We start from the raw sequence: 25075 nt of genomic DNA on the forward strand, positions 1-25075 counted from the left end.
ATATATCATATAACCAAGTAGCAAAGGGCTTCTACAACTGCTGATGACAGCTCAAAATAAAAATGCAGCATAAAATGTCTATACAAACACCTTTGAAGCTTGGAAACATTTATAATTGACTCATTCCAAGGGAGGGGAATGCTAGGATAATCTTAATTGATTCCCTGAACACACCCTACAATCATGCCTTTCAAGGCCAATGAGTGTTCAAGCCCATCAGAAGTCTTGTCATCCAGTTGACATGATCAGGGCTCAACTGTCATTATCTGATAATCTGCCTTGTCTCATTTCAAGCAAACATGTGGAACATATTACTACCAGCTTTAGCATAAATGTAACTGTCCACTGATGGATGTTTGTTGCTAAAGTTGTCACTGTACCATTCCTTCACAATCACTGCTTGTGCTGTTTCTCTGGTTAGCTGTAGACAATGAGTAAAATGTCCAGCAAAAATTATTTGACGAAGACTTCCAAGACGAGTTTTAGTTCTAGACCATCTTTAACCGATCCTCACAAGCTGTGCCTGGTGTGTCTCAGTTTGGTTCATGCTTCTGCTTTCAACTGCACCTCACTATAAGGTGGATTGTGTTCCTGCAAAAGTTGGAAGTTGCTTGGTTACATACAGGGCGGAAATTAATCTTGGAATCATATCCATGGAATATGATTCCAGCCAATATAATGAAACTGTATCATCCTGAAGACAGTGGTTCTGTTGTCTGTCCAACCCAATTAGTAGAATCAATGGTAGGTTCTACCAGCCGCTCCAGGGCATCCATCCATTTGTTCTGAGGAGGTAGCAGGAAATTCCTTGGGGATATTTCTGATACTGGCTTCTTACATTGCTCAATGCCCCAAAGTATCTCTAAAGTTACTGCAGAATTGAATCAACAACTCTGTGACCCACTCTCAACTAAAATAGTGATTGTCGCAATCTTCACAAAGCTGGAATTTATGTCAGGGCTCCCATTCGTAAACCGCTTATATACAAGGCAAATGCATAAAGATGCATAGCTTGGTGTAGTGAGCACAAAACCTGGAGCCCTGAGCAATAGAAAATGTAATAAGATCTCATGAGTAATTTTTCACCCTATTTCCTACATCTGGGACAGATTTACATTTGGAGAAAGGCCAAAGGATTCCTTCATTCAGCAATGTCTGTTGCCGACTGTTAAACATGGTGGGGGATCCGTAATGGTATGGGCAGCCATTGTGTGGGAGTCATCAGATCCGATGATTGCTCTGTATGGTCATAAAACGGACAAGAATCATGATTCAATTTTACTGGATCCAGGTGGACCCTATGGTGCAAACACTGTTCCCCAGATGATGTTCCAACATTCCAGGATGATAATGCCCCATACACACTTCTAAAATAATTCATCAGTGGTTTTATGAACACCAGCAGGATGATGTCAGATGCCGTCCATGGCCTCCCCAATCACCAGATCTGACATTGAACCTTCATGGGAAGTTCTGGAGCACAGAGTGAGAAGTAAATTCCCATCTCTTTCCATCTCTCAAAGAACTGGAGGCATTTCTTCTCAAAGAATGCTGCAATATCCCCCTATAGAAGGATAGGAGCTCTTCTGAAGGCAAAGGGTGGCCCTACTCCTTATTAGGTCCTTGATATTAATATATTTGTATGTGTTTCTTTTGCCACTGTAGACTAATGCGTTTTGAATCATTTTCTTGCTATGTGCCAGCTGCGATTTGGCTCACGGACAGATCGCCTGCCATTCTCCTGTAGAATTATCTGATACAACGCAGAATTCCTGGTTCCGTCAATGATGAAAAGTGGTTCAGGTCCTGATGCAGCAAAGCATCCCCTAACCATGATACTTTCACATGTGGAATGCAGTGTTTGGCTTTTACCAGACATTACAGGACAAATGTTGCCCAAAAAGTTTCACTTATGACTCTGTCCATGGAATGTTGTTCCAGAACTCTTCACGATCATCCAGGAGTTTTCTGGTAAACACGGGATGAGCATTCATGTTCTTAGTGAGCAGTGGTTTCCACCTTGCTACTAGACATTGAATTCCGTTTTTGCCCCGTATATTTCTGATGGTGAAGACACTGACCATGCCTGAGGAGAGGCCTGCCCACAAGCTCCACAGTGCCCCAGGCCTCACAGTGACCGTAACTGAGAGTGCATGTCTGCAGCCAGATCCTTTTGTCCCTTTAACTAAGGAATGTCCTCATTTCATATGTTGAAAATAAACAATGTACTTGTAATAACGTCTTTTTGATTTTGGCAAAATAGACTGCTTTACTGATGCATAAAAAACAGTAGGAAGTCAAAATCCAGCATGAATAGACAGCTCCATAAGAAAACAATTGGCAGTAAAACTAACGATAGACACACAAACAGTGCATAACAAACATTAAATCCACCTTGTATCATTTTAACTGCCTGCATGTAATTTTTGGTGCAAGCATCAAAGTGCAAAGGGGTAATATGCGGCCCATATGCACACAGCAGGCCTACAACAAGGTGGGAAATGCATTCCGAAAGCCTACTGTTACGAAACACTGTTACCAAACGTCACTCACACAAACAGTTGCTGGCAGCTGAGATCCCCTAGGCAGCACACAGGTAGGCAGCTCCAGCCATTCAATTTCAGTCATCATGTCAGTTTGAGAACAGAATCATCCCACTCGAATGTATCCCCGTGAAGCCAATGTGTGATTTAATGGTTTTAGTCTCATCCATGTTGAAACAGACAAGGCTTGCTCATTTTATTATATGCAGTGCTGCTTGTAGCATTTAGCTGACTCTAGTTTTAACATCTCCATGGCAAAAGTCACTGAGGTAGTCAAACAACTCCACATTGGCAAAGCTCCGGGGATTGATGAGATCCATCCAGAAATGTTGAAAGCTTTGGGTGTGGAGGGGATTTCTTGGATGACACGCCTCTCCAACATTGCGTGGGAGTCAGTGGTGGACCGGGAGTGGTGGACCGGGGTGGTGGTTCCCCTGTTCAAAAAGGGGGACCAGAGGGTGTGTGCCAATTACAGGGGTATCACACTTCTCAGCCTCCCTGGGAAAGTCTACTCAAAGGAACTGGAAAGGAGGGTTTGGCAGATAGTCGAACCTCAGATTGAAGAGGAGCAATGCGGATTCCGTCCTGGTCGGTTGTTCCGACCAGCTCTTTACTCTTGCAAGGATCCTGGAGGGGGCCTGGGAATATGCCCATCCAGTCTACATGTGTTTTGTGGATTTGGAGAAGGCGTATGACCGGGTCCCCCGGGAGATACTGTGGGAGGTGCTGCAGGAGTATGGGGTGAGGAGGTCCCTTCTGAGGGCTATCCAATCCCTTTCCGTCCAAAGTGAGAGCTGTGTCGGGTTCTCTGTAGTAAGTCGGACTTGTTCCAGGTGGGGGTTGGCCTCCGCCAGGGCTGCGCTCTGTCACCAATCCTGTTTGTAACTTTTATGGACAGGATATCGAGGCGTAGTCGGGGTGGGGAGGGGTTGCAGTTCGGTGGGCTGGGGATCTCATCGCTGCTTTTTGCAGAAGATGTGGTCCTGATGGCATCATCGGTCTGTGCCCTTCAGCACTCACTGGACCGGTTTGCAGCCGAGTGCGAAGCGGTTGGGATGAGGATTAGCACCTCTAAATCTGAGGCCATGGTTCTCAGCAGGAAACTGATGGAGTGCCTCCTCCGGGTAGGGAATGAGGCGTTACCCCAATTAAAGGAGTTCAAGTATCTCGGGGTCTTGTTCGTGAGTGAGGGGACATTGGAGCGGGAGATTGGCCGGAGAATCGGAGCAGCGGGGGCAGTATTGCATTCGCTTTACCGCACCATTGTGATGAAAAGAGAGCTGAGCCGGAAGGCAAAGCTCTCGATATACCGGTCAATTTTCATTCCTACCCTCACCTATGGTCATGAAGGCTGGGTCATGACCGAAAGAACAAGATTGCGAGTACAAGCGGCTGAAATGGGTTTTCTCAGAAGGGTGGCTGGCTTCTCCCTTAGGGATAGGGTGAGAAGCTCAGCCATCCGTGAGGAACTCGGAGTAGAGCCGCTGCTCCTTTGCGTCGAAAGGAGCCAGTTGAGGTGGTTCAGGCATCTGGTAAGGATGCCACCAGGACGTCTCCCTAGGGAGGTGTTCCAGGCACGTCCAGCTGGGAGGAGACCGCGGGGTAGGCCCAGGACTAGGTGGAGAGATTATATTTCGACACTGGCCTGGGAACACCTCGGGATCCCCCAATCAGAGCTGGCATAACTGGCTCGGGAAAGAGAAGTTTGGGGTCCCCTGCTGGAGCTTACCGGATAAGCGGATGAAGATGAGATGAGATAGTTTTAACATAACAATCCGGACCACAACTAGTGCAACCACTAGTATGTTAAACATTAAGAATTGTATTAATTTAGTTGTAAATTGTGCTCAAGAACAAAACAACATATTTTTTACCTTGCCTGCTCAGGGACTTGATGTAGGCCTAGTAACTAGTAACAAAGCTACTTACAAAATATACTTGACTAGGAAATATCTGCACTGGTTATGTGCTGTTTTTTAACTACTTGTTTTAGGCCTCATGATTTATTTTTTGGGAGTGATTCAATCAGTTAAATTGTTTGTTTACACAGCTGGCAGCAATGACTCCTACATTAGGATCACTGGCAGGATTTATACACGGTTCTCCAACTCAGTACTCAGACCAACAACAATTTAATGCGTGCTGAGAAAAATAAATCAACCTGCAACCCGCCATAGAGAATTTTAACTACCTCAGCATGGCAAATATACCTGCAACACCACAAATGTAAAGAGAATGTCCACCATGAAACACTATTCAATGTGTTTTTTAAGTCTCTGTACATTATTATGTATGATTGGAGTTATTTCAGTCATAATTATGCATTACGGTTTTTTGTAAAATTTTCTGCCAGCAAAAGTTCCACTAATGACATTGAATGAGCCTGCTGTCTGATCTAAGAATGTATAGAGTAAAATGATTTATCAACTAGTGTCCTTTGTGTTTTGCCAATTGCTTATTCCCACTAAAGAGAGAGGTAGGGTAACATGGGGCAACCTATTACACTTTTATGATACCATGTTTTAGGAATGCACTTTAATCCAAATCTTCCTCATCGCCCATGAGGAATGCATTGTAGTATGCTCGTTTCAAGTTTCAAGGTTCATTTGTCAAATGCATCAAACACAGCTTCATCCTGCACAATGAAATTCTTATGACATGCACCTGGCAACAATGTAGTGACAGTTAAGGAGAGTAATATATAAGCAAAAATAAAGCCAATTTTTTTTTTTTAATAAAGCAAAAATATACATATGTACACCAGCAGCAGTTTAAAGAAAATAGTTCTGTAAACTTGCACCAATCTGGGCAGTATTATTGAATATTAAGATATGGCACGTATGGCAGTAATATAGATAATGTAAACTATAGCAGCAACTGGTAGAGGTATTGAATATTATAGAGACATATGAGTTCAATAAGCTTATGAATGGTGGCGCACTACAACTACGTAGTGAGAATTTAAGGACTAAAACTGTATACACAGCAAAAATATAGCAAGACGATAAAGCAATATTATACATAACACTGTACATAGCAGCAGTACAAAAACAGTATTGTCAACTATCAGCAATATTGGTAGTAGTATTGAGTATTGGTATGGTATATATACAAATGTAAACTAGCATACATTTTTTTAATTAATCCATGCGCGTGTCCCTACCGGTTCTCCACTTTAAACTCTAATACAACAGTGTATTTGAGTTCATTATCCATATTTACGTATGTAAAAACGTTGTAACTAGGTTTTACTATAGTGTCACAAGGAGGGAATCAAACATGTCAACAGTTTACTGAAATTGACAAGCTCTGGGTCGAGTTAGGAAGATTAGGAAAATGTAGATAGGAAGATTCACACCCAACACAACCATGATGAAGTCAGCAGGTAGGCCCACGTTTCTTCCAGCGTATGTGACTCAGACAACCGTTCTTGAAGCAGGTCTACTGTAAGCCTGTATTTCTGCAACAGGTACATGCATAAGGTATATAATAATGATGATCGTTTTTCATTTAATGGTAGACTCGTTATTTAGACTATGAACCTATTCCCATTTTGTCCAATGTTTTATCTGATTCTCAGCCAGGAGGTTTTAATTCGCATTGAGAAGGTGATTCTAATGACAGGCTGCCATGATTTGTAAACAGGACATGTGAAGTCAGAACCTGTAAGTTGTCTAAGTTGTTCAATATATTTGGGGAAAATCCATTTTTGGTTCTCAGTCTATATTAGTGTTGAACAAGTCAAAATAGACAAGGATAACATTTTTAATTAGATCACTTGCAGTTTTAACCTTTGAAGTTTTTAGTTGAATTAACTTCCTGACTCAGAATAGGTGTCACTTTGATAAAAGATGTAAAAAGCTCCCACTAAACACCCACACACAAATCTGGCAGTTTGCAGAGTTCTTTAAAGTGCAGAGGCTTTGGAGACCTCATGCTTAGAACAAAGCATGCTGTCCAGTTAAGTTTACATCAAACCTTTCAGCTTAAAGCACATTCTGGCTCTGCCCTTTCAAATGTGAGAATCCCAGAGATTGTGAGTCAAAGGTTTCACAGAGGAAATGAAGTCAATGTATGGGGGAGGCCTTCTACTTATCACAGGTAGCCCCCAGGGTTTGGGATTCACAACGGTGGTGTGCTCGTTTACAAAGCTGATCACGAGACAAAATGTTCAGATTCTGTGAATAATTAATTAATTAACTTGTCTTTCTACTTTGTTCCCAATATTTTTGACAAGGCTGTTGGCCTTAAAGTACTTCAGGATGGTACAGAGCGACTGTTCCTCAACTGTCACTAAATTTGGTAAGAAAAATCACACACACCGCTGTTTGTAGTATGCCCCACCCCCATTTTGCCCTTCTATCTTTCCAGTGCACAGAGAATGTCACATTATTTCCATTCACAATTATTTATATTTTTTTTATCAAGCATCAATACTTTGTGTTTTTTTTTACTATTGTTTAACTACTTGATGATTAATTAACTGTTATCAGTGGTCATAGGGGATTGATTGAAAGATTTTCCATCTACAAACGTTGTTACTGAATAAAACCACCCTAAAACCTTTGCAAATACCTTTTGATATGACATGTTATGATTATTTCAGAGCTAACAGATGAAGGCTCTCAGCTGGTTTCATATTTTGATTTTTTTTTTATGTCTTACACAGGAAACACCTGTCTAAGCTTACTCCAGGATTTCCATTATCAAAAAGCAGTAAAATTCAACTTGACTCGAAAGCTATTTGTGTGTGTGCGTGTGTGTGTTTAATGGTTTCCAGCTGGCCACATCCAAGGGCTTCATCTCAGGTGATCTGTGCTACCTGGAGGAGGATGTACACAACTCTGCAACAGATAAAAAAGTGTCAAATATTGAGACATTTCTTCCGATGCATGTTAAGCCAAGCCTCTCTGTTTCTTTTTTTAACCAGAAAGGTTTCACCGGTGTTTCATTCCTCAGCTGAAATCCACAATTTAGCTTTCAGTCGCCCAAACTACCACAAGGAATGGATAGAGTACTGGCGACAAGGCAGTCTTGTCCTGCACACCGGGCAATGCAGAGACAATTATGCGGCACCCTCAACTGGGCTCCCTGGGCAGTTTGCAGCTAACTCTTGGCCGCAATTATTCAGCTGTACTGCAAGGAGCTGACTTAAGCCTTGTTCACATTTAAATTGAGCAATCCATTCAATTCAGCAGTTAAGTTCAGTTCAGTGGAATCGGAAGGCTCCCTACTGGTTAAAGTCTCTTGCAAAGCGGATGCTGCATATTTAGCATATTTTCAAACTCTGCCATAGGTAGTGTGTCCACATGAGGAAGTTAGCAGCCTAGCTTCTTTGCAGGCTAGCTTGACTTGTTACAAAGTTACTGAAACAAGTTCCAGAAAAAGTAACCGCATGAAGCAAGTTTTATTCTTTTATGAAACAATACAATCTCTTTTGTTGAATGCAACTGTCATATTTTGAATGAGATCTTTGAAGATATATGGGCTCCCTCCATGCTCTACATACAGTACACTTGTCCAACCAGTAGTGGAACTAGATTGTGTGAATAGGACATACGTTGTAATTACATACTTGTTGTAATGTGAACAAGGCTTTACATCATTGTGCATCTCAGAAACTGGTTTCTAAACAATAATCTGAATAAGAATGCCTGTTCTAACCGCATTTGATCAAGAACTCAGCATTGTCACCATATGATTGTATTTGTTAAATATGCAGATTAGGTTAAGGTGTCAGTTACACAGTTTCATCATCCACCATGTACACTCACCTAAAGGATTATTAGGAAAACCTGTTCAATTTCTCATTAATGCAATTATCTAATCAACCAAGCACATGGCAGTTGCTTCAATGCATTTAGGGGTGTGTTCCTGGTCAAGACAATCTCCTAAACTCCAAACTGAATGTCAGAATGGGAAAGAAAGGTGATTTAAGCAATTTTGAGCGTGGCATGGTTGTTGGTGCCAGATGGGCCGGTCTGAGTATTTCACAATCTGCTCACTTACTGGGATTTTGACGCACAACCATTTCTGGGTTTACAAAGAATGGTGTGAAAAGGGAAAAACATCCAGTATGCGGCAGTCCTGTGGGCGAAAATGCCTTGTTGATGCTAGAGGTTAGAGGAGAATGGGCCGACTGATTCAAGCTGAGAGAAGAGCAACTTTGACTGAAATAACCACTAATTACAACCGAGGTATGCAGCAAAGCATTTGTGAAGCCACAACATGCACAACCTTGAGGCGGATGGGCTACAACAGCAGAAGACCCCACCGGGTACCACAAATAGGAAAAGAGGCTACAATTTGCACGAGCTCACCACAATTGGACAGTTAAAGACTGGAAGAATGTTGCCTGGTCTGATGAGTCTCGATTTTCTGTTGAGGCATTCTGATGGTAGAGTCAGAATTTGGCGTGAACAGAATGAGAACATGGATCCATCATGTCTTGTTACCACTGTGCAGGCATGTAGTGGTGGTGTAATGGTGTGGGGGATGTTTTCTTGGCACACTTTAGGCCCCTTAGTGCCAATTGGGCATTGTTTAAATGCCACAGCCTACTTGAGCATTGTTTCTGACCATGTCCATCCCTTTATGACCACCATGTACCCATCCTCTGATGGCTACTTCCAGCAGGATGATGCACCATGTCACAAAGCTCGAATCATTTCAAATTGGTTTCTTGAACATGACAATGAGTTCACTGTACTGAAATGGCCCCCACAGTCACCAGATCTCAACCCAATAGAGCATCTTTGGGATGTGGTGGAATGGGAGCTTCGTGCCCTGGATGTGCATCCCACAAATCTCCATCAACTGCAAGATGCTATCCTATCAATATGGGCCAACATTTCTAAAGAATGCTTTCAGCACCTTGTTGAATCAATGCCATGTAGAATTAATAGTATGTACAGTATTAGTATGGTGTGGGTTTGCTTATAGCTCCCCAGCTCTGCCGCCATGTGTTGGAGTTTACCCCGGTGAACGAGAGGGTCGTTTCCCTGCGCCTACGGGTCGGGGATAGGTCTCTCACTGTTGTTTGTGCCTACGGGCCGAACCGCAGTGCAGAGTACCCGACCTTCTTGGAGTCTCTGGGAGGGGTGCTGGAAAGTGCTCCGACTGGGGACTCTATCGTTCTACTGGGGGACTTCAACGCCCACGTGGGCAACGACAGTGACACCTGGAGGGGCGTGATTGGGAGGAACGGCCCCCCTGATCTGAACCCGAGTGGTGTTCAGTTATTGGACTTCTGTGCTAGTCACAGTTTGTCCATAACGAACACCATGTTCAAGCATAAGGGTGTCCATCAGTGCACGTGGCACCAGGACACCCTAGGCCGCAGGTCGATGATCGACTTTGTTGTCGTCTCATCTGACCTGCGGTCGTATGTCTTGGACACTCGGGTGAAGAGAGGGGCGGAGCTGTCAACTGATCACCACCTGGTGGTTAGTTGGATCCGATGGCGGGGAAAGAAGCTGGACAGACTCGGCAGGCCCAAGCGTACTGTAAGGGTCTGCTGGGAACGTCTGGCCGAGTCTCCTGTCAGAGAGATCTTCAACTCCCACCTCCGGCAGAGCTTCGACTGGATCCCGAGGGAGGTTGGAGATATTGAGTCCGAGTGGACCATGTTCTCCACCGCCATTGTCGAAGCGGCCGCTCGGAGCTGTGGCCGTAAGGTCTCCGGTGCCTGTCGAGGCGGCAATCCCCGAACCCGGTGGTGGACACCGGAAGTAAGGGATGCCGTCAAGCTGAAGAAGGAATCCTATCAGGCCTGGTTGGCTTGTGGGACTCCTGACGCAGCTGACGGGTACCGACAGGCCAAGCGGGCTGCAGCCCGGGTGGTTGTGGAGGCAAAAACTCGGGCCTGGGAGGAGTTCGGTGAGGCCATGGAGAAGGACTATCGGCTGGCCTCGAAGAGATTCTGGCAAACCATCCGGCGCCTCAGGAGAGGGAAACAGTGCCCTACCAACGCTGTTTACAGTAGAGGTGGGCAGCTGTTGACCTCAACTGAGGATGTCGTCGGGCGGTGGAAGGAGTACTTCGAGGATCTCCTCAATCCCGCTGTCACTTCTTCCATTGAGGAAGCAGAGGATGAGGTATCAGAGGTGGACTCGTCCATCACCCGGGCTGAAGTCACTGAGGTGGTCAAGAAACTCCTCGGTGGCAAGGCACCGGGGGTGGATGAGATCCGCCCTGAGTACCTCAAGTCTCTGGATGTTGTGGGGCTGTCTTGGTTGACACGCCTGTGCAACATCGCGTGGCGGTCGGGGACAGTGCCTCTGGGATGGCAGACCGGGGTGGTGGTCCCTCTTTTTAAGAAGGGGGACCGGAGGGTGTGTTCCAACTATAGGGGGATCACACTTCTCAGCCTCCCCGGGAAAGTCTATGCCAGGGTTCTGGAGAGGAGAATACAGCCGATAGTAGAACCTCGGATTCAGGAGGAACAGTGTGGTTTTCGTCCGGGCTGTGGAACACTGGACCAGCTCTATACCCTCTACAGGGTGTTGGAGGGTTCATGGGAGTTTGCCCAACCAATCCACATGTGTTTTGTGGATTTGGAGAAGGCATTCGACTGTGTCCCTCGCGGCATCTTGTGGAGGGTGCTTGGGGAATATGGGGTCCTGGGTCCTTTGCTAAGGGCTGTCAGGTCCCTGTACAACCGAAGCAGGAGCTTGGTCCGCATTGCCGGCAGTAAGTCAGACTTGTTCCCAGTGCATGTTGGACTCCGGCAGGGCTGCCCTTTGTCACCGGTTCTGTTCGTAATTTTTATGGACAGAATTTCTAGGCGCAGCCAGGGGCCGGAGGGTGTCAGGTTTGGGGACCACACAATTTCGTCTCTGCTCTTTGCAGATGATGTTGTCGTGTTGGCCCCTTCTAACCAGGACCTTCAGCATGCGCTGGGACGGTTTGCAGCCGAGTGTGAAGCGGTGGGGATGAAAATCAGTACCTCCAAATCCGAGGCCATGGTCCTCAGTCGGAAAAGGGTGGCTTGCCCACTTCAGGTTGGTGGAGAGTGCCTGCCTCAAGTGGAGGAGTTTAAGTATCTAGGGGTCTTGTTCACGAGTGAGGGAAGGATGGAACGAGAGATTGACAGACGGATCTGTGCAGCTTCTGCAGTAATGCGGTCGATGTATCGGTCTGTCGTGGTGAAGAAAGAGCTGAGCCGCGAAGCTCTCGATTTACCGGTCAATCTACGTTCCTACTCTCACCTATGGTCATGAGCTTTGGGTCATAACCGAAAGGACAATATCCTGGATACAGGTGGCCGAAATGAGCTTTCTCCGCAGGGTGGCAGGGCAATCCCTTAGAGATAGGGTGAGAAGCTCGGTCACCCGGTAGGAGGTCAGAGTAGAGCCGCTGCTCCTCCACATTGAGAGGGGTCAGCTGAGGTGGCTTGGGCATCTTTTTCGGATGCCTCCGGAACGCCTTCCTGGGAAGGTGTTCCCGTCCCGTCCCACCGGGAGGAGACCCCGGGGAAGACCTAGGACACGCTGGAGGGACTATGTCTCCCGGCTGGCCTGGGAACGCCTCGGTGTCCCCCCGGAAGAGCTGGAGGAAGTGTCTGGGGAGAGGGAAGTCTGGGCATCCCTGCTTAGACTGCTGCCCCCGCGACCCGGCCCCGGATAAGCGGAAGAAGATGGTATGGTATGGTATGGTATTAGTATGGTGTTCCTAATAATCCTTTAGGTGAGTGTATATTCAGCACCCTTAAATCACTCCCATTGTCAGAGCACATAAAGGGTTTGTTAGACTTCCTCTATGAATGTATCTGTGTTTACATGTACAAGCAGGATTCAGGTGTAAACTTTTGTGTAAATGTATTGAGAAGGCCAGCGATAGACATTAATAAAGATGTAATCGGAGAGGGCTGTCATTGTGTAGCCCAGAGATTTTAATTCTATGTCTATGCATTCACTATGGAACACACTAAATCCTTGACTGGGCATCCAGACATTGTGTCATCTGCAAAGTTTGTTTTGATAGTGGAGAAGGACGCCACCTTCCAGAGGCTGCTAGACGATGACATTTGCAGCAAGCTATCTCCCTGCATCATGATCACAGTATGTCCAGCGGATTTACTTGTGCTTTTCTCTGTAGTCACCATTGCTTTGAACCTAATGTGTTAATCGTGTGACCTTTTCTGAATCAATTATGTGTGTTTTTCAGGGTAAAGGTGTCCCAGATGTGAACAGCAGGCTGATGGTGAGAAAGCTTTGGGATACCCTCCACGTCCCCATCTTCGCTCTAGTGGACGCTGACCCTCACGGTGATTCTCTCTAGGCTTTTATCTTATAAGATGTCCACAAACCGGATGTGTGCATGTCCCGCTAAGCCCCCGACTGGTGTGTCATGATGGTAAGAATGGGGATTGTTTGTGTGGGCGTGGTCCAGCCCAGTGGAATCATCACACCAGGGCCCCCTGCCCTCTCTCTCTGTACAGCACCTCTCCTTCCCTCTCCTTGCAAGGCGAGTTGCATGTGTAATGCTTTGTTCTCTGTCCCCATGTCTTCAGAGGATAATTGCTCTGGTGTGGTAGTGATTGTGCTGTCTCTCTTTAAACCTTTCTCTGTGTCTCTAATTTTCTCAGGCGTTGAGATCATGTCCTATATATCTATATGTACGGATCAGTGGTGAGTCCTGCTGTGCATGTGTGTTACTGTACATCAGTGTCTCCCAACCTTTTTCAGTTACTGTACCCCCAAAATGTTTTTGCACTGCTTTCAGTACCCCTGAAGTACCCCCTCATGTTAATTTCACTAGTAAGTCTATGGTGTCATGAGTGTTTTCAAGTACCCCCTGTGGAGAGGCCAAGTACCCCCAGGGGTCCTAGTACCCCTGGTTGGGAACCACTGCTGTACATTATCTAACGTGGTCTGGGCAATGTCTCATTATTCTCCTCTCTTAAGTGGTAAAAAATGGATCAATAGACCATGTCAGAGCATGTAAAGTGTCATGAAGTGGAAATGTTAAGTAATTGTGTGGAAGATCACTTATGCGGTTTTAGTTTGGGCATATATACAACCTTGAGTTTTTCCGGTTGATGTGATTCTACCTCAGATGGACTTCATGTACAGTAATATTTACATGCTTTGTGTAAATGTGCCTGTCCCTCTACCAGCTGGTTCTCCATCCATCTGTCTGGGTACCTCCTTCAAACATATCAGCATTGGTGTGCATTCTGGTCGTATATTGATGCGTTTCTGTATATCTTTCCCCTCAGGCCATTTCGTTTGAGGCCCACAATCTGACTGTCCCCAGCGTAATGTGGCTGGGCCTCCTCCCCTCTGACCTCCAGAGGTTTGGACACAACCACTCTCTACTTCCTCCTCCTCTGCCTCTAATTTGGATTATATTCTGGGGATTTGGAGATTGTTTGTTTTGGTTGCTGTTGCTGTTGCCTTTGCTTTGTTCCTGTCCCCAAGGAGCTGTTTCAGAGAGTCTATTGAGTTTTAAGTATATATCAGCAGGAGCAATCTTAGCCAGAAAAGAGGGTTTTGACATAAGTAAAGTTTAATTGTAGTCTGCAATCCTGCTCATAAGACTCACACTACACTACATGATCCACTTCTCTAGTTTGAACAGAAATGAAGAGAGCTACTTTGTCTCAGGGTACTTCATTTGTTTCAGAACAATTAGTATTGTCATTTAGAAGACTGTCAACCAAAGCAATTCACAGTTAGAATATTCTCTTTTTTTCATAATCACATTTTGAACTGACTGATGAGAAAATTGTATTGACTGCTGTAAATAATGTTTTTCTGTGCTTCAGATAGAGAGTACCTGAGGAATCTCTGATCCCCCTCACTCAGAGAGACAAGAGTAAACTGACCAGCCTGCTGAAGAGACCCTACCTAGCCTGCCAGCCCATCTGGTACAAAGAGGTAAGAGGGATTATCATAAAGGAGAAAGAGGGCTGTTGAGATAAGTAATCAACCTACAGTTCTCTAATCTGTTTTAACAGAGATGGGAAAGAACAGTAAAGATGAGTATGTGAGCAGCCTTGAGAATAGCTGAATGCTACTTGGTTTAGTGTGTGTTGTAAACATGTTTCTATTCCCCATTACCGTCCTCTGAAGGAACTCTAAACTTGTAGTCATTCACTTGTGGTTTACGAGACGCAAGACGGCATTCTCTAAGTGTGTTTTTACTACAGTTGAGATGTTTTTCAGGTGTGACACAGCGCTGTGGAATGTGTCTGAGAGGACTGTCAGCTCCGTTATTAAATGAAGTAGATACTCTCAACTGGTTCCAGGCAAACTTCCGTTTCTTCATCCTTCCTCATGGAAATCTCTTAAAAATTGTTATCTTGCTTCTGCTGCAGATAGAAATCATGCAACAGAGCGAGACGAAAGCTGAAATCCAGTTCCTGGCATCCATAGCTCCTGATTTCCTCAGCCATGTCTACCTGCCCAACAAGCTGCGATACGGGGGCTGGATATGATCACAGACTGCCCCTCTGTGGTGGGGTGTGGGAATTTATTTCATGTTTATATGGATGCCGTACCGTTCCAGTGGATTTATTTGACTCACAGAGACATTGCGCATTAAATCTTCATTTTATTTAATATTTTAGATTCATTTAAAGAATCAGTCTAGCCCATATGACAAAATGTACCAATTGACTGTGTCCATGATAGTAATGTGTCACCATATGATAATAATTATACAGAATGTACTGTCTGAAGTTTCATTGGTCTCCTAGCAGTACTGCTTAGTTATGTGGTATGCAATGCAGATATACTTTCTATAGTATCCTCAAACAAATACTGATAATGTGCATTCAGATACTGTGGAATCCAGACAGTGGCTGCAGGTAGTTTTGCATCCAGCTGGTTGTGGCTTGTGGGGCAGTAGGCTGGAGAGAAGTGCTCCAGTGACCCACTGTAAAATATAACATAGACACACATAAGACACAGACAAAATAGCAGCACAGACATTTAATGCCAACTCAGCTAAGATTAAAAGCCAGAGTAAAAAGGTGTGTCTTTAGCAATGACTTAAAAGTGTGTATAGTCTGGGCATTTCGCATATGCAGTGGTAGGCTATTCCAGAGGATGGGACCACCCACAAGTGAAAGCTCGATCCCCTCTAGTTTTTAGCCTGGCTTTTGGTACAACTAGAAGTAACTGGTTAGCTGAACTCGGTGCTGCGGCTGGAGAATGACAATGTAAAAGTTCAGACAGATATAAAGAGGCCAATTCATTTAAAACCTTAAAGACAAGCATTAAAATCTTAAAATCAATCCTGAAACGAACAGGAAGCCAATGGAGGGAGGCCAAAATTGGTGTTATGTGCTCCCGTTTTCTTATACCGGTTAAATGTCGAGCGGCGGCATTTTGTACTAACTGGAGCCGATTTAGGGTTTTCTGATCTACCCCCAGGTACAAGGAATTACAGTAATCCAGCTTAGACATAATAAATGCATAGATAACTTTCTCAAAATCCCTCAGAGGAAGATAGACATTAACTTTGCCAAAAGTCTTAGCTGAAAGAAGCTAGATTTCTACTAGATTCATTTGCTTATCGAGTTTGAAGGAGCTATCAAAGATAAAACCGAGATTTTTAACAAATGGTCTACTATAAGAGGCTAGAGTGCCTAGGGTACCAAGAGGATCACCCAGCAATTACCTCGTCCACACATAAGAATCTCTGTCTTACTTTCATTTAAAGTAAGAAAGTTTAGCGCTAACCAGATTTTGATGTCATTTAGGCAGTCTGAGGTAAACTGTACAGAGTCTTTTTATCGGCATGTAAATTTGTACATCGTCGGCAAAGCAATGAATGGAGATATTGTGTTTCTTAATTAAAAATGGACCCCAAGGGCAATATATATAGTGAAAATAGGATGGGGCCTAAAATGGAGCCTTGGGGGACCCCACAAGTGAGAGGTGCCGTGGTTGATGAAAACGTGGCAGGTATGGTGGCAGGTATGACTCAAACCATTTCAGGACAGTTCCTTTGATGCCAATGAACTGTTCAACGTGTTTCAAGAGAAACATCATGTCTCTTATTTTCCTATGATCCACCATGTAGCTCAGTTGTTAGAGCATGGTGCTAATAATGCAAAAGTTGTGGTTTTGTTTTTTCACAGGTTGCCAGTCTTAGAAAGTGTATGCACTGACTACTAAGTCGCTCTGGTTAAGGGGTTACGCTAAATCCCTAAATGTAAAATAGACAATAAATGGCCACTTTGTTTATTTACAAACATAAATATGTAACCTGAAGTAACATCATACATAATGTGTGGTTTGTGCCACCAGATGGAGACAGTAATGTAGGAACATCAGTGTGTTATGAAACACTGCGGTTAAAGACCCCCTAAAATATGCCTAGCGACATCCCTGTTAGGGAGGCTTTCTCTACGTTTGATTTGAATGCTGTAACTTTTGGTATTTTATGTACAGATAAATAGAAAGGAAAATTGAGTTGGCTCGTTCTAGATTGTGTTGAGATGTTATATTTGTATCACACAAATGTATCATTGCTAACATTAGAAATTAGTACCTTCATTAGGTTGGCTCTGTTTAAGTTCCCTATTAATAGAACATTTGCATTTGACATGACCTAGCTCATACGCAACACCCAGCAGAAAACATCTGTGGTGCTGTTACTGTACATTACATCAAAGCAAAAATCTGCATGTAATGATATTTCTTTCTATTTGAATGTATAAATTACTGAATAATGCTGTGACTTTCGTAAGTATGGCTGTGATGTTTTATGCTATTGGACCTATAATCCCCAAAATGATGATTTCACAATGATTGTGAGATTGAAATATATATTCTGACATTTGAATTATGTGGACATAATGGTTTACACCATTTGGAAATTACAACTCTTGTTATACATTGTACCACTATTTCAGGGCACATAAGTATTAGGTCACCAGTTGCCTTTAAATATATTGTCAATGGTTGCAGGGATCAACGTCAAAACTTGACCTCTGCTTACTTAGCTGGCTCAACCCACGGGGGCCATGCCCTTTGCCAGATTTGATTTCACCTTGTGTTATCCCGCAGGTTCAAAGAACATGAAGATGCATTATCCCACACCCACGACAGAGGGGACTCCAGTGGTTGATACCCCGGGCATCCCCCTTGACGGGGAAGTTGGAGGTCACGGTCAGCCTCATCTCTATGTACCAACCTTAGTCTAACGGAAAGGTGGAGAGGTTGAACCAGGAACTATGGAGGTTCCTTAGCAGACTCGAGGCTATGTGGTGGCCTGTGCCACCCTACATTGTAAAAATAATTCTGGAAAAAAACTGCAAAAATCTGGCAGCAAAGTTTCCAGATGGATACCATCAAACTACAGCAAATAACCATAACACAAAATTACATGTAATAAACTGTAATAATACAGAGCAGGATTTACAATAAATATTAATTAAATTTACAGTATATTTTTGTTTTTATACGTTTGTTAAACCGTGGGAATACAAAAATACATTAAAAACAACTACCTTTCAGGTTAATCTCAGTACATTTAGGGTATTTACTGGTAACTTTACAGTAAAACAAAATGTTATTACAGTATATTGTTTTTTTATATTTATTAAACCATGGGAAAACCATGGGAAAACTGAATACATTAAAAACAAACAACTTTCAAGTTTATCCCTGTAAATGTAGGGGCATTTATTGGTTACCTTTATGAAACATTTCAGTCTATCTACAGTAATTTCCTATAATATTACCGTCTTTTTTGGAGTTGGGTTAGTACTCCTTGACAACTTCTCTTGCTACTTTCTGATTATGTTTCTGGCTACATTTAAAATCAAAACATATTGATCATTTAATAATTGTAGACAAAGTGCTGAAATGTTTGGTTTCAACTTTCAAATAGGTGTCCAATGATTGCTAAATAAATAATTGATGGCTAAATGATTGTACCCTAATTGTAGCTATTTAATGTCCTATTAAATGTAGCTGTTCAATAGGATCATGATTTTGCATACCATTGCATGAATGACTGACATAATTTATGATTATATTTATGAATAACACTCAAATGATTAATTACTTAGAAACTAGTTGATATGCATAAAGGTGCCATCAGTTGTGTTCTTATGAATGACTTGTTTCTCATTGAGTCAGTGTTGCTGATGCAAAGTAGGCCTTTCATTACCAAACGACAAGTAACTAAATTAGGATACAATTATGAGTCATTAGCAAAATCCCAGGATTTTCACTCTTTTCCAGGAGGGTCACATAGACTTGTCTGTAATATTGGGGGGGGGGGGGGGGGGGGGGTCATGACGTGGATGTGAATATAATTGAACACAATTGTCAACTGAGGATAAAGAAAAACATACGTAAAACAATAAATAATTAAGAAAAAGTGTTCTGAAAAAGTGAGTCTGAAACCCCACATTTTAGGCTACTGGTAGGCTAGCTTTGGTGCTGGTGCCTCTCTACTTCCAACGCAGGAACTAGGAACTTTTCCAGGAACTCGCTGCGATTCCACTGCAGGAACCAATTCTCTTAAATTATTTATCCATTAGGCCTCTGTGAATGTTGTAACCACAGTGGGTTTTTAATCCACTTTGCTACTACTGCTCGTCTCTTCCACAGTAGACTCAATGACCACATTCGCAAACCAATAAATCATGATCAACACAACTTCAATCTCCTCCCTGTCGCATAAATAATAAAGGTCCCTGCCGGTCGCTTTGTATAGCATATAGTGCATACGTAAGAACATACATCAGTGGATTGTGGACAGTCAGTGGACAACAATGGGCTGAAGGAACCATTTAGTTCTTTGAGTAGCAGTTCCTGGGACTCAACGTTCCCGGTACTTTTTGGTGGAAACGTGTTGAATCAGTTAAGCACTAAAATCAGCTATCTATTGTTAACTAGCTAGATTGCGTAGCTGCATGTAGTCCATTCTTGTGGTTGCTCTTAATTGCAAACTACATCCAAACTTAGGAACAAACTGCTGACCATGAGATTTTGACAGTAGCAGGGGCACAAAGGCCATGGTGGCCGTAGGGCATTCCATGATTTTCGGGGCATCATGGCCAGAATGGAGGGCAATGACGGCCATGGCCGTCATGAAATTCCTATGCTGGATATGTTTCGTCCATCCTAAATTTCACTACTTCAAGTTTTTAATTTTCCTATTGATGTCTAAGTTGTAGTAGAATACATCGCCAGCGATATTACATGCTTCTGATAAGTAATCAAGCTCTATCAAAATATAATGGGCTAAATTACAGAAATCACATTGTAGCATTTTTAATGAATTTATTGGTAAATTATGGTGGAAAATAAGTATTTGGTCAATAACAAAAGTTAATCTCAATACTTTGTTATATACCCTTTGTTGGCAACGACAGAGGTCAAACGTTTTCTGTAAGTCTTCACAAGGTTTTCACACACTGTTGTTGGTATTTTGGCTCATTCCTCCATGCAGATGTCCTCTAGAGCAGTGATGTTTTGGGGCTGTCGCTGGGCAACACAGACTTTCAACTCCCTCCAAAGATTTTCTATGGGGTTGAGATCTGGTGACTGGCTAGGCCACTCCAGGACCTTGAACTCCAGGACTCCTTCGTTGCCCGGGCGGTGTGTTTGGGATCATTGTCATGCTGAAAGACCCAGCCACGTTTCATCTTCAATGCCCTTGCTGATGGAAGGAGGTATTCACTCAAAATCTCACAATACATGGCCCCATTCATTATTTCCTTTACACGGATCAGTCGTCCTGGTCCCTTTACAGAAAAACAGCCCCAAAGCATGATGTTTCCACCCCCATGCTTCACAGTAGGTATGGTGTTCTTTCGATTCAACTCAGCATTCTTTCTCCTCCAAACACGACGAGTATAGTTTTTACCAAAAAGTTATATTTTGGTTTCATCTGACCATATGACATTCTTCCAATCCTCTTCTGGACCATCCAAATGCTCTCTAGCAAACCTCAGACGAGCCTGGACATGTACTGGCTTAAACAGGTGGACATGTCTGGCACTGCAGGATTTGAGTGCCTGGCAGCGTAATGTGTTACTGATGGTAGCATTTGTTACTTTGGTTCCATCTCTCTGCAGTTCATTCACTAGGTCCCCCCGTGTGGTTCTGGGAGTTTTGCTCACCTTTCTTGTGATCATTTTGACCCCACGGGGTGAGATCTTGCACGGAGCCCCGGATCGAGGGAGATTATGAGTGGTCTTGTATGTCTTCCATTTTCTTATAATTGCTCCCGCAGTTGATTTCTTCACACCAAGCTGCTTACCTATTGCAGATTCAGTCTTAGTGCAGGTCTACAATTTTGTTTCTGGTGTCCTTTGACAGCTCTTTGGTCTTGGCCATAGTGGAGTTTGGAGTGTGACTGAGGTTGTGGACAGGTGTCTTTTATACTGATAACAAGTTCAAACAGGTGCCATTAATACAGGTAACGAGTGGAGGACAGAGGAGCCTCTTAAAGAAGTTACAGGTCTGTGAGAGCCCGAAATCTTGCTTGTTTGTAGGTGACCAAATACTTATTTTACTGAGGAATTTACCAATTCATTCATTAAAAATCCTACAATGTGATTTTCTGGATTTTTTTTCTCATTTTGTCTCTCATAGTTGAAGTGCACCTATGATGAAAATTACAGGCTTCTCTCATCTTTTTAAGTGGGAGAACGTGCACAATTGGTGGCTGACTAAATACTTTTTTGCCCCACTGTATGAGTCATTTATTGTTTAAAGAAATAAAAGTAAATGTAAGTCAAATAGAGGAAAATGACACAACACAAACATTAAGACTTTGGAAATGTTTATTTTAAGCACTGACCTCTGCTTCACAAAAAACAAGAATAAATTGAATTGTCACAGTATTCTAGAAGAGGTACGGGTTAGCTAGATACAGAATTAGCAGCAGTACCACAGTATTCTAAATACCAATACCTATTTCTAAATACCTAGGCCTGTAAGACAGTTACAGTTATGAACTCTGTGTGTTAAGCTCTCTGGCACGCAGAGATGTGAATCCATCACTCAAGTGTGTGACACACAGAAGGTACAAGCAGTCAAGAAACTTTAATTTCAAGTTGTTTCACAGACTGGTCCTCTATGAGAACAATAGCAGTCCCCCTCACCAATTTCTCAATGCGTATCAATAATTTTCCACGTCCACACAGACACCATTATGACATCACCTGCATGGATAAGACGCATCAGAAGGGAATCAGCTTGGTTGTCAATGGAAACCATTATTAGCATTCTACATCCTAACCAACATTCATTAGACACATTCAAGATTCTCCTCATAAATCACTATGCCCATTCTGTAATTTCGAATAACTTCGGATTGTTAAAATGTGACATACATTTTAGCTATGAATCAAACTCTCTGATGAGGAAGACCTTGATCTCTTTTTAAGCTGTGCCCTGTGTAGACAGAATTACATGTACAGTAATTACACAAACACAAAAATAATTCAACAAAAAATTACACAGTGCATCGTAGGGGTTTTCCATAAGACCTCTAAATTGGGAAAGTGACACCAGAGTGTTTAACTTAAAAATGAAAACCTTACAATAACCTGGTTGCATAAGTGTGTACACCCTCTTATAACTGGGGATGTGGCTGTGTTCAGAATTAACCAATCACATTCAAACTCGTGTTAAATAGAAGTCATTACACACTTGCCATCGTTTAAAGTGACTCTGATTAATCACAAATAAAGTTCAGCTGTTCTAGTAGGATTTTCCTGACATTTTCTTAGTTGCCTCTCAGAGCAAAAGCCATGGTCCGCAGAGAGCTTCCAAAGCATCAGAGGGATCTCATTGTTGAAAGATATCAGTCAGCAGAAGGGTACAAAATAATTTCCAAAGCATTCAATATACCATGAAACACAGTCTTAGGTATTTATATTCAGAGACTTGTTCGATTTTACTAACATCCATGCTAGTAAATACACGTGTGTCCATCAGATGATTTGGAACTAGAAAAATACATTACATTAGTTTTCCTAGCATTTAAAACAAGTTTAAGTTGTAAAAGATATCTCTGCAAAATCTTAAAATCAGACTCCTACTTCTCAAATGCTTCATCAGCTGAGGGAGCAATAGAAAACAACACAGTATCATCAGCATAAAAATGGAAGTTACAATTTCTAAAATCATCACAGATATTGTTTATATAAAGCGAAAATCTAAGTGGACCAATTATCACTTTCTCAGCATTTTATGGAGCTCCCATCCAGGGACAAACCAGGGCTGAGACTTTGACTTTAGAGTCAAGCCAGCAGATGCGGGGTGAGACGCTGCTGGTGTGTAGAGGTAATGATACACCTCACATCAGGGTCTGGATTTCCACTCTTGCTGAGAAAAAACAGAGATATCTGCACTTTTACATCTTTCTATGGGTTTCACTCTCTCCACCCTTGGCATGTTATTACACCTCACAACCACTTCCAGATGAAAGCAGGGAGTGGGACAGAGGGTCTCAGTCTCTTATTAAAGAGGCTTTATTAAGTAGGTTATCCTACATTTTAGCAAGATAAGAAAACATGGGGATTCGCAAATTTAAACGTCCCCATTGTTTTCCGGCACCAATTTGCTTTACCTTGCGTGCAAGCTGTGGGCATGTTCTGTGACACTTAATTTGTGACACAAAAGGGAGAATACCAGACACTAATAGACAACCCAATCCTGGGTCTGTCAAGCTAGAAGTTCTGTTGGTCCAGGCACTTTATTGTCCAAAGTGTGTAGCCGGGTGTCTGACAGGGAGAAAAATCATAAACAAAGAGAATATTTTAACAGATTGATAAATGGCAATTGCTATTTCCTGAGTTTGTTGGAGCAGTACAGAAGAAGCATATATTATAGGCTTATCAGACACTAACTGCAATGGTAATATGGCATTAATTGCACTTTACTCAGCGTTGTCGTTGCTAGTGTTATCGACAATCTACAGATGCTGCAGATTTACTCACGGTTAAAGGTAAAACATGGGATATTTACTGTTGTGTCTAGATTACACTAGGGGCTTATGAATATTACTTAATGAATGATTAAGTATGCAAATATTTAGAAGAAATTAACTGACCATCATCATGTCAGCAAATTAATTTAGACTGATGGCAATGACCAAATCTTCACCCCGATTCAGGATGCACTTAGTACTGCTCAATGGTGCATCTGACTTCAGACAAACTTTCAAAATAGTATGGTGATGATATGACACATAAATGCAAACCATGAAACTTACAAAGAGATGAAGAAAATAAAGTGTAAACTAGCAGCACGCTGATATTGCTCAACATGTGTTATTTGTTGTTACTAAGAACATTAAGATAACCCTGCTAATCATTACAACAACACAAGTATGCAGGACCATCTATTAAACATATTGGACAAGTGTAACTTTAGACAAACCATGTTGGCATTTTGTCTGGCGATGTTTTAAGCAGAATTAAACCCAGCTGTTGGAGAATCATCAAGACACGATCTCTGGTGGCTGCAGCCCCACACCTGGTCCTCTTCACGCAAAAAAAGATTAGCAAACTGTACAGTTCCTGAATATACTGTATATGGTGAAGTTTAATTATTGCTAGGAGTGCTAGTATTACCGAGTCGTCAGGCAGATGATACAAAACAAGACAAATGCGTAATTGCCGGGTAAAATGTTGTAGCGGAAATCACATTTGCACAAAGCAACCCATTGTACTGCTTTTGTGTTTACAAATTTAAGTAGGTATATAGACAGTGTGGTTGTCCATTTAATAACCTTGTTCCTGTAGCCTTGCTACGCTATGTTGACTCCTTTTGCATAGACTATGAAGCAGCATTTACACAATGTTTGGTTTTGAAATCCCATTCTACGTGTCCTGGGATAGTGGCACTAGACAGAGATACAGTAGCCGTATGAATGTATAGCTTACCTGTAGTGCAGAAATAAACATGTTTCATGTCCATATCATTGTTATGTACATCACATTTATATTTCTACATTGCTTTAATGTGATTCCTATATTTATTTTATTTTTGCCGGACCGCGTAAGCAGAGCCGGCCTAGAAGAGTGAATGTCTAATCCTTACCAATCATGTTAAATAGCGTAGTGGTTTGAGAAGTAGACCTGCAAGCTATAGATCCCATAATCGAATCTCCTCACAGTCAAAACAAAGTATGCATTTAGATTTGTTCCGGATAGACAGAAACTTTGCTGACTATCTGCACTATTTATGGTTATATTGTCATGGTGCGTTGAACAGCAGCGCCACCGTGCCATATATTCTCAAGTTCCCATATCACACGAACACATCCCGGACTGTCCCATGTCTCCAATCTTTCACACCAGGTCCCAATTTGTATCGTTTGTATGTGTTTAAATGTTTCCCCTCTGCTCCCCACATTGTGGATCGTTGTTGCTGTCTGTTCGTTTATTGGTGTGTGTTGCGTGTTTGTACTGTCTGAAAATTGCCTGTTAAGACTCATGTTGTGCACTTTTATTTAATTCAGTCGTTTGTAGAGTTTTCCGTTCGTGTTCAGTTTGTTTGTATGGTTATTAAACCCATGAATGTGATATATGCCTGCGCCTGGTT

At 42.7% G+C, this 25075-nt stretch overlaps 1 protein-coding gene and 1 long non-coding RNA gene across 3 annotated transcripts; one reads left to right on the plus strand and one right to left on the minus strand.

Moving 5' to 3' along the window:
- Positions 1-12460: 12460 nt before the first annotated feature.
- On the plus strand, positions 12461-15009 carry LOC114840483 (meiotic recombination protein SPO11-like). Its single transcript, XM_029124073.2, is given in 6 exon segments — positions 12461-12604; positions 12711-12810; positions 13140-13174; positions 13765-13841; positions 14314-14425; positions 14866-15009. Coding segments are annotated over 6 exon segments (588 nt in total). The 3' UTR covers positions 14986-15009.
- Positions 15010-22286: 7277 nt separating this feature from the next.
- LOC105009901 lies at positions 22287-24781 on the minus strand. Of its 2 annotated transcripts, none has more exons than XR_004576621.1 (3): positions 24572-24781; positions 23909-24012; positions 22287-23250 (listed from the first exon to the last, which is right to left on the minus strand). It is a non-coding gene; the product is annotated as an uncharacterized LOC105009901 (long non-coding RNA). The 2 variants fall into 2 exon arrangements; XR_002197520.3 differs by lacking the exon at positions 24572-24781 and having other exon boundaries at positions 22287-22852; positions 23097-23250; positions 23909-24557.
- Between the last annotated feature and the right edge of the window lie 294 nt (positions 24782-25075).

The sequence above is a fragment of the Esox lucius genome, chromosome 12 (assembly GCF_011004845.1).
Source record: "Esox lucius isolate fEsoLuc1 chromosome 12, fEsoLuc1.pri, whole genome shotgun sequence".
In the NCBI taxonomy this organism is placed as follows: domain Eukaryota; kingdom Metazoa; phylum Chordata; class Actinopteri; order Esociformes; family Esocidae; genus Esox; species Esox lucius.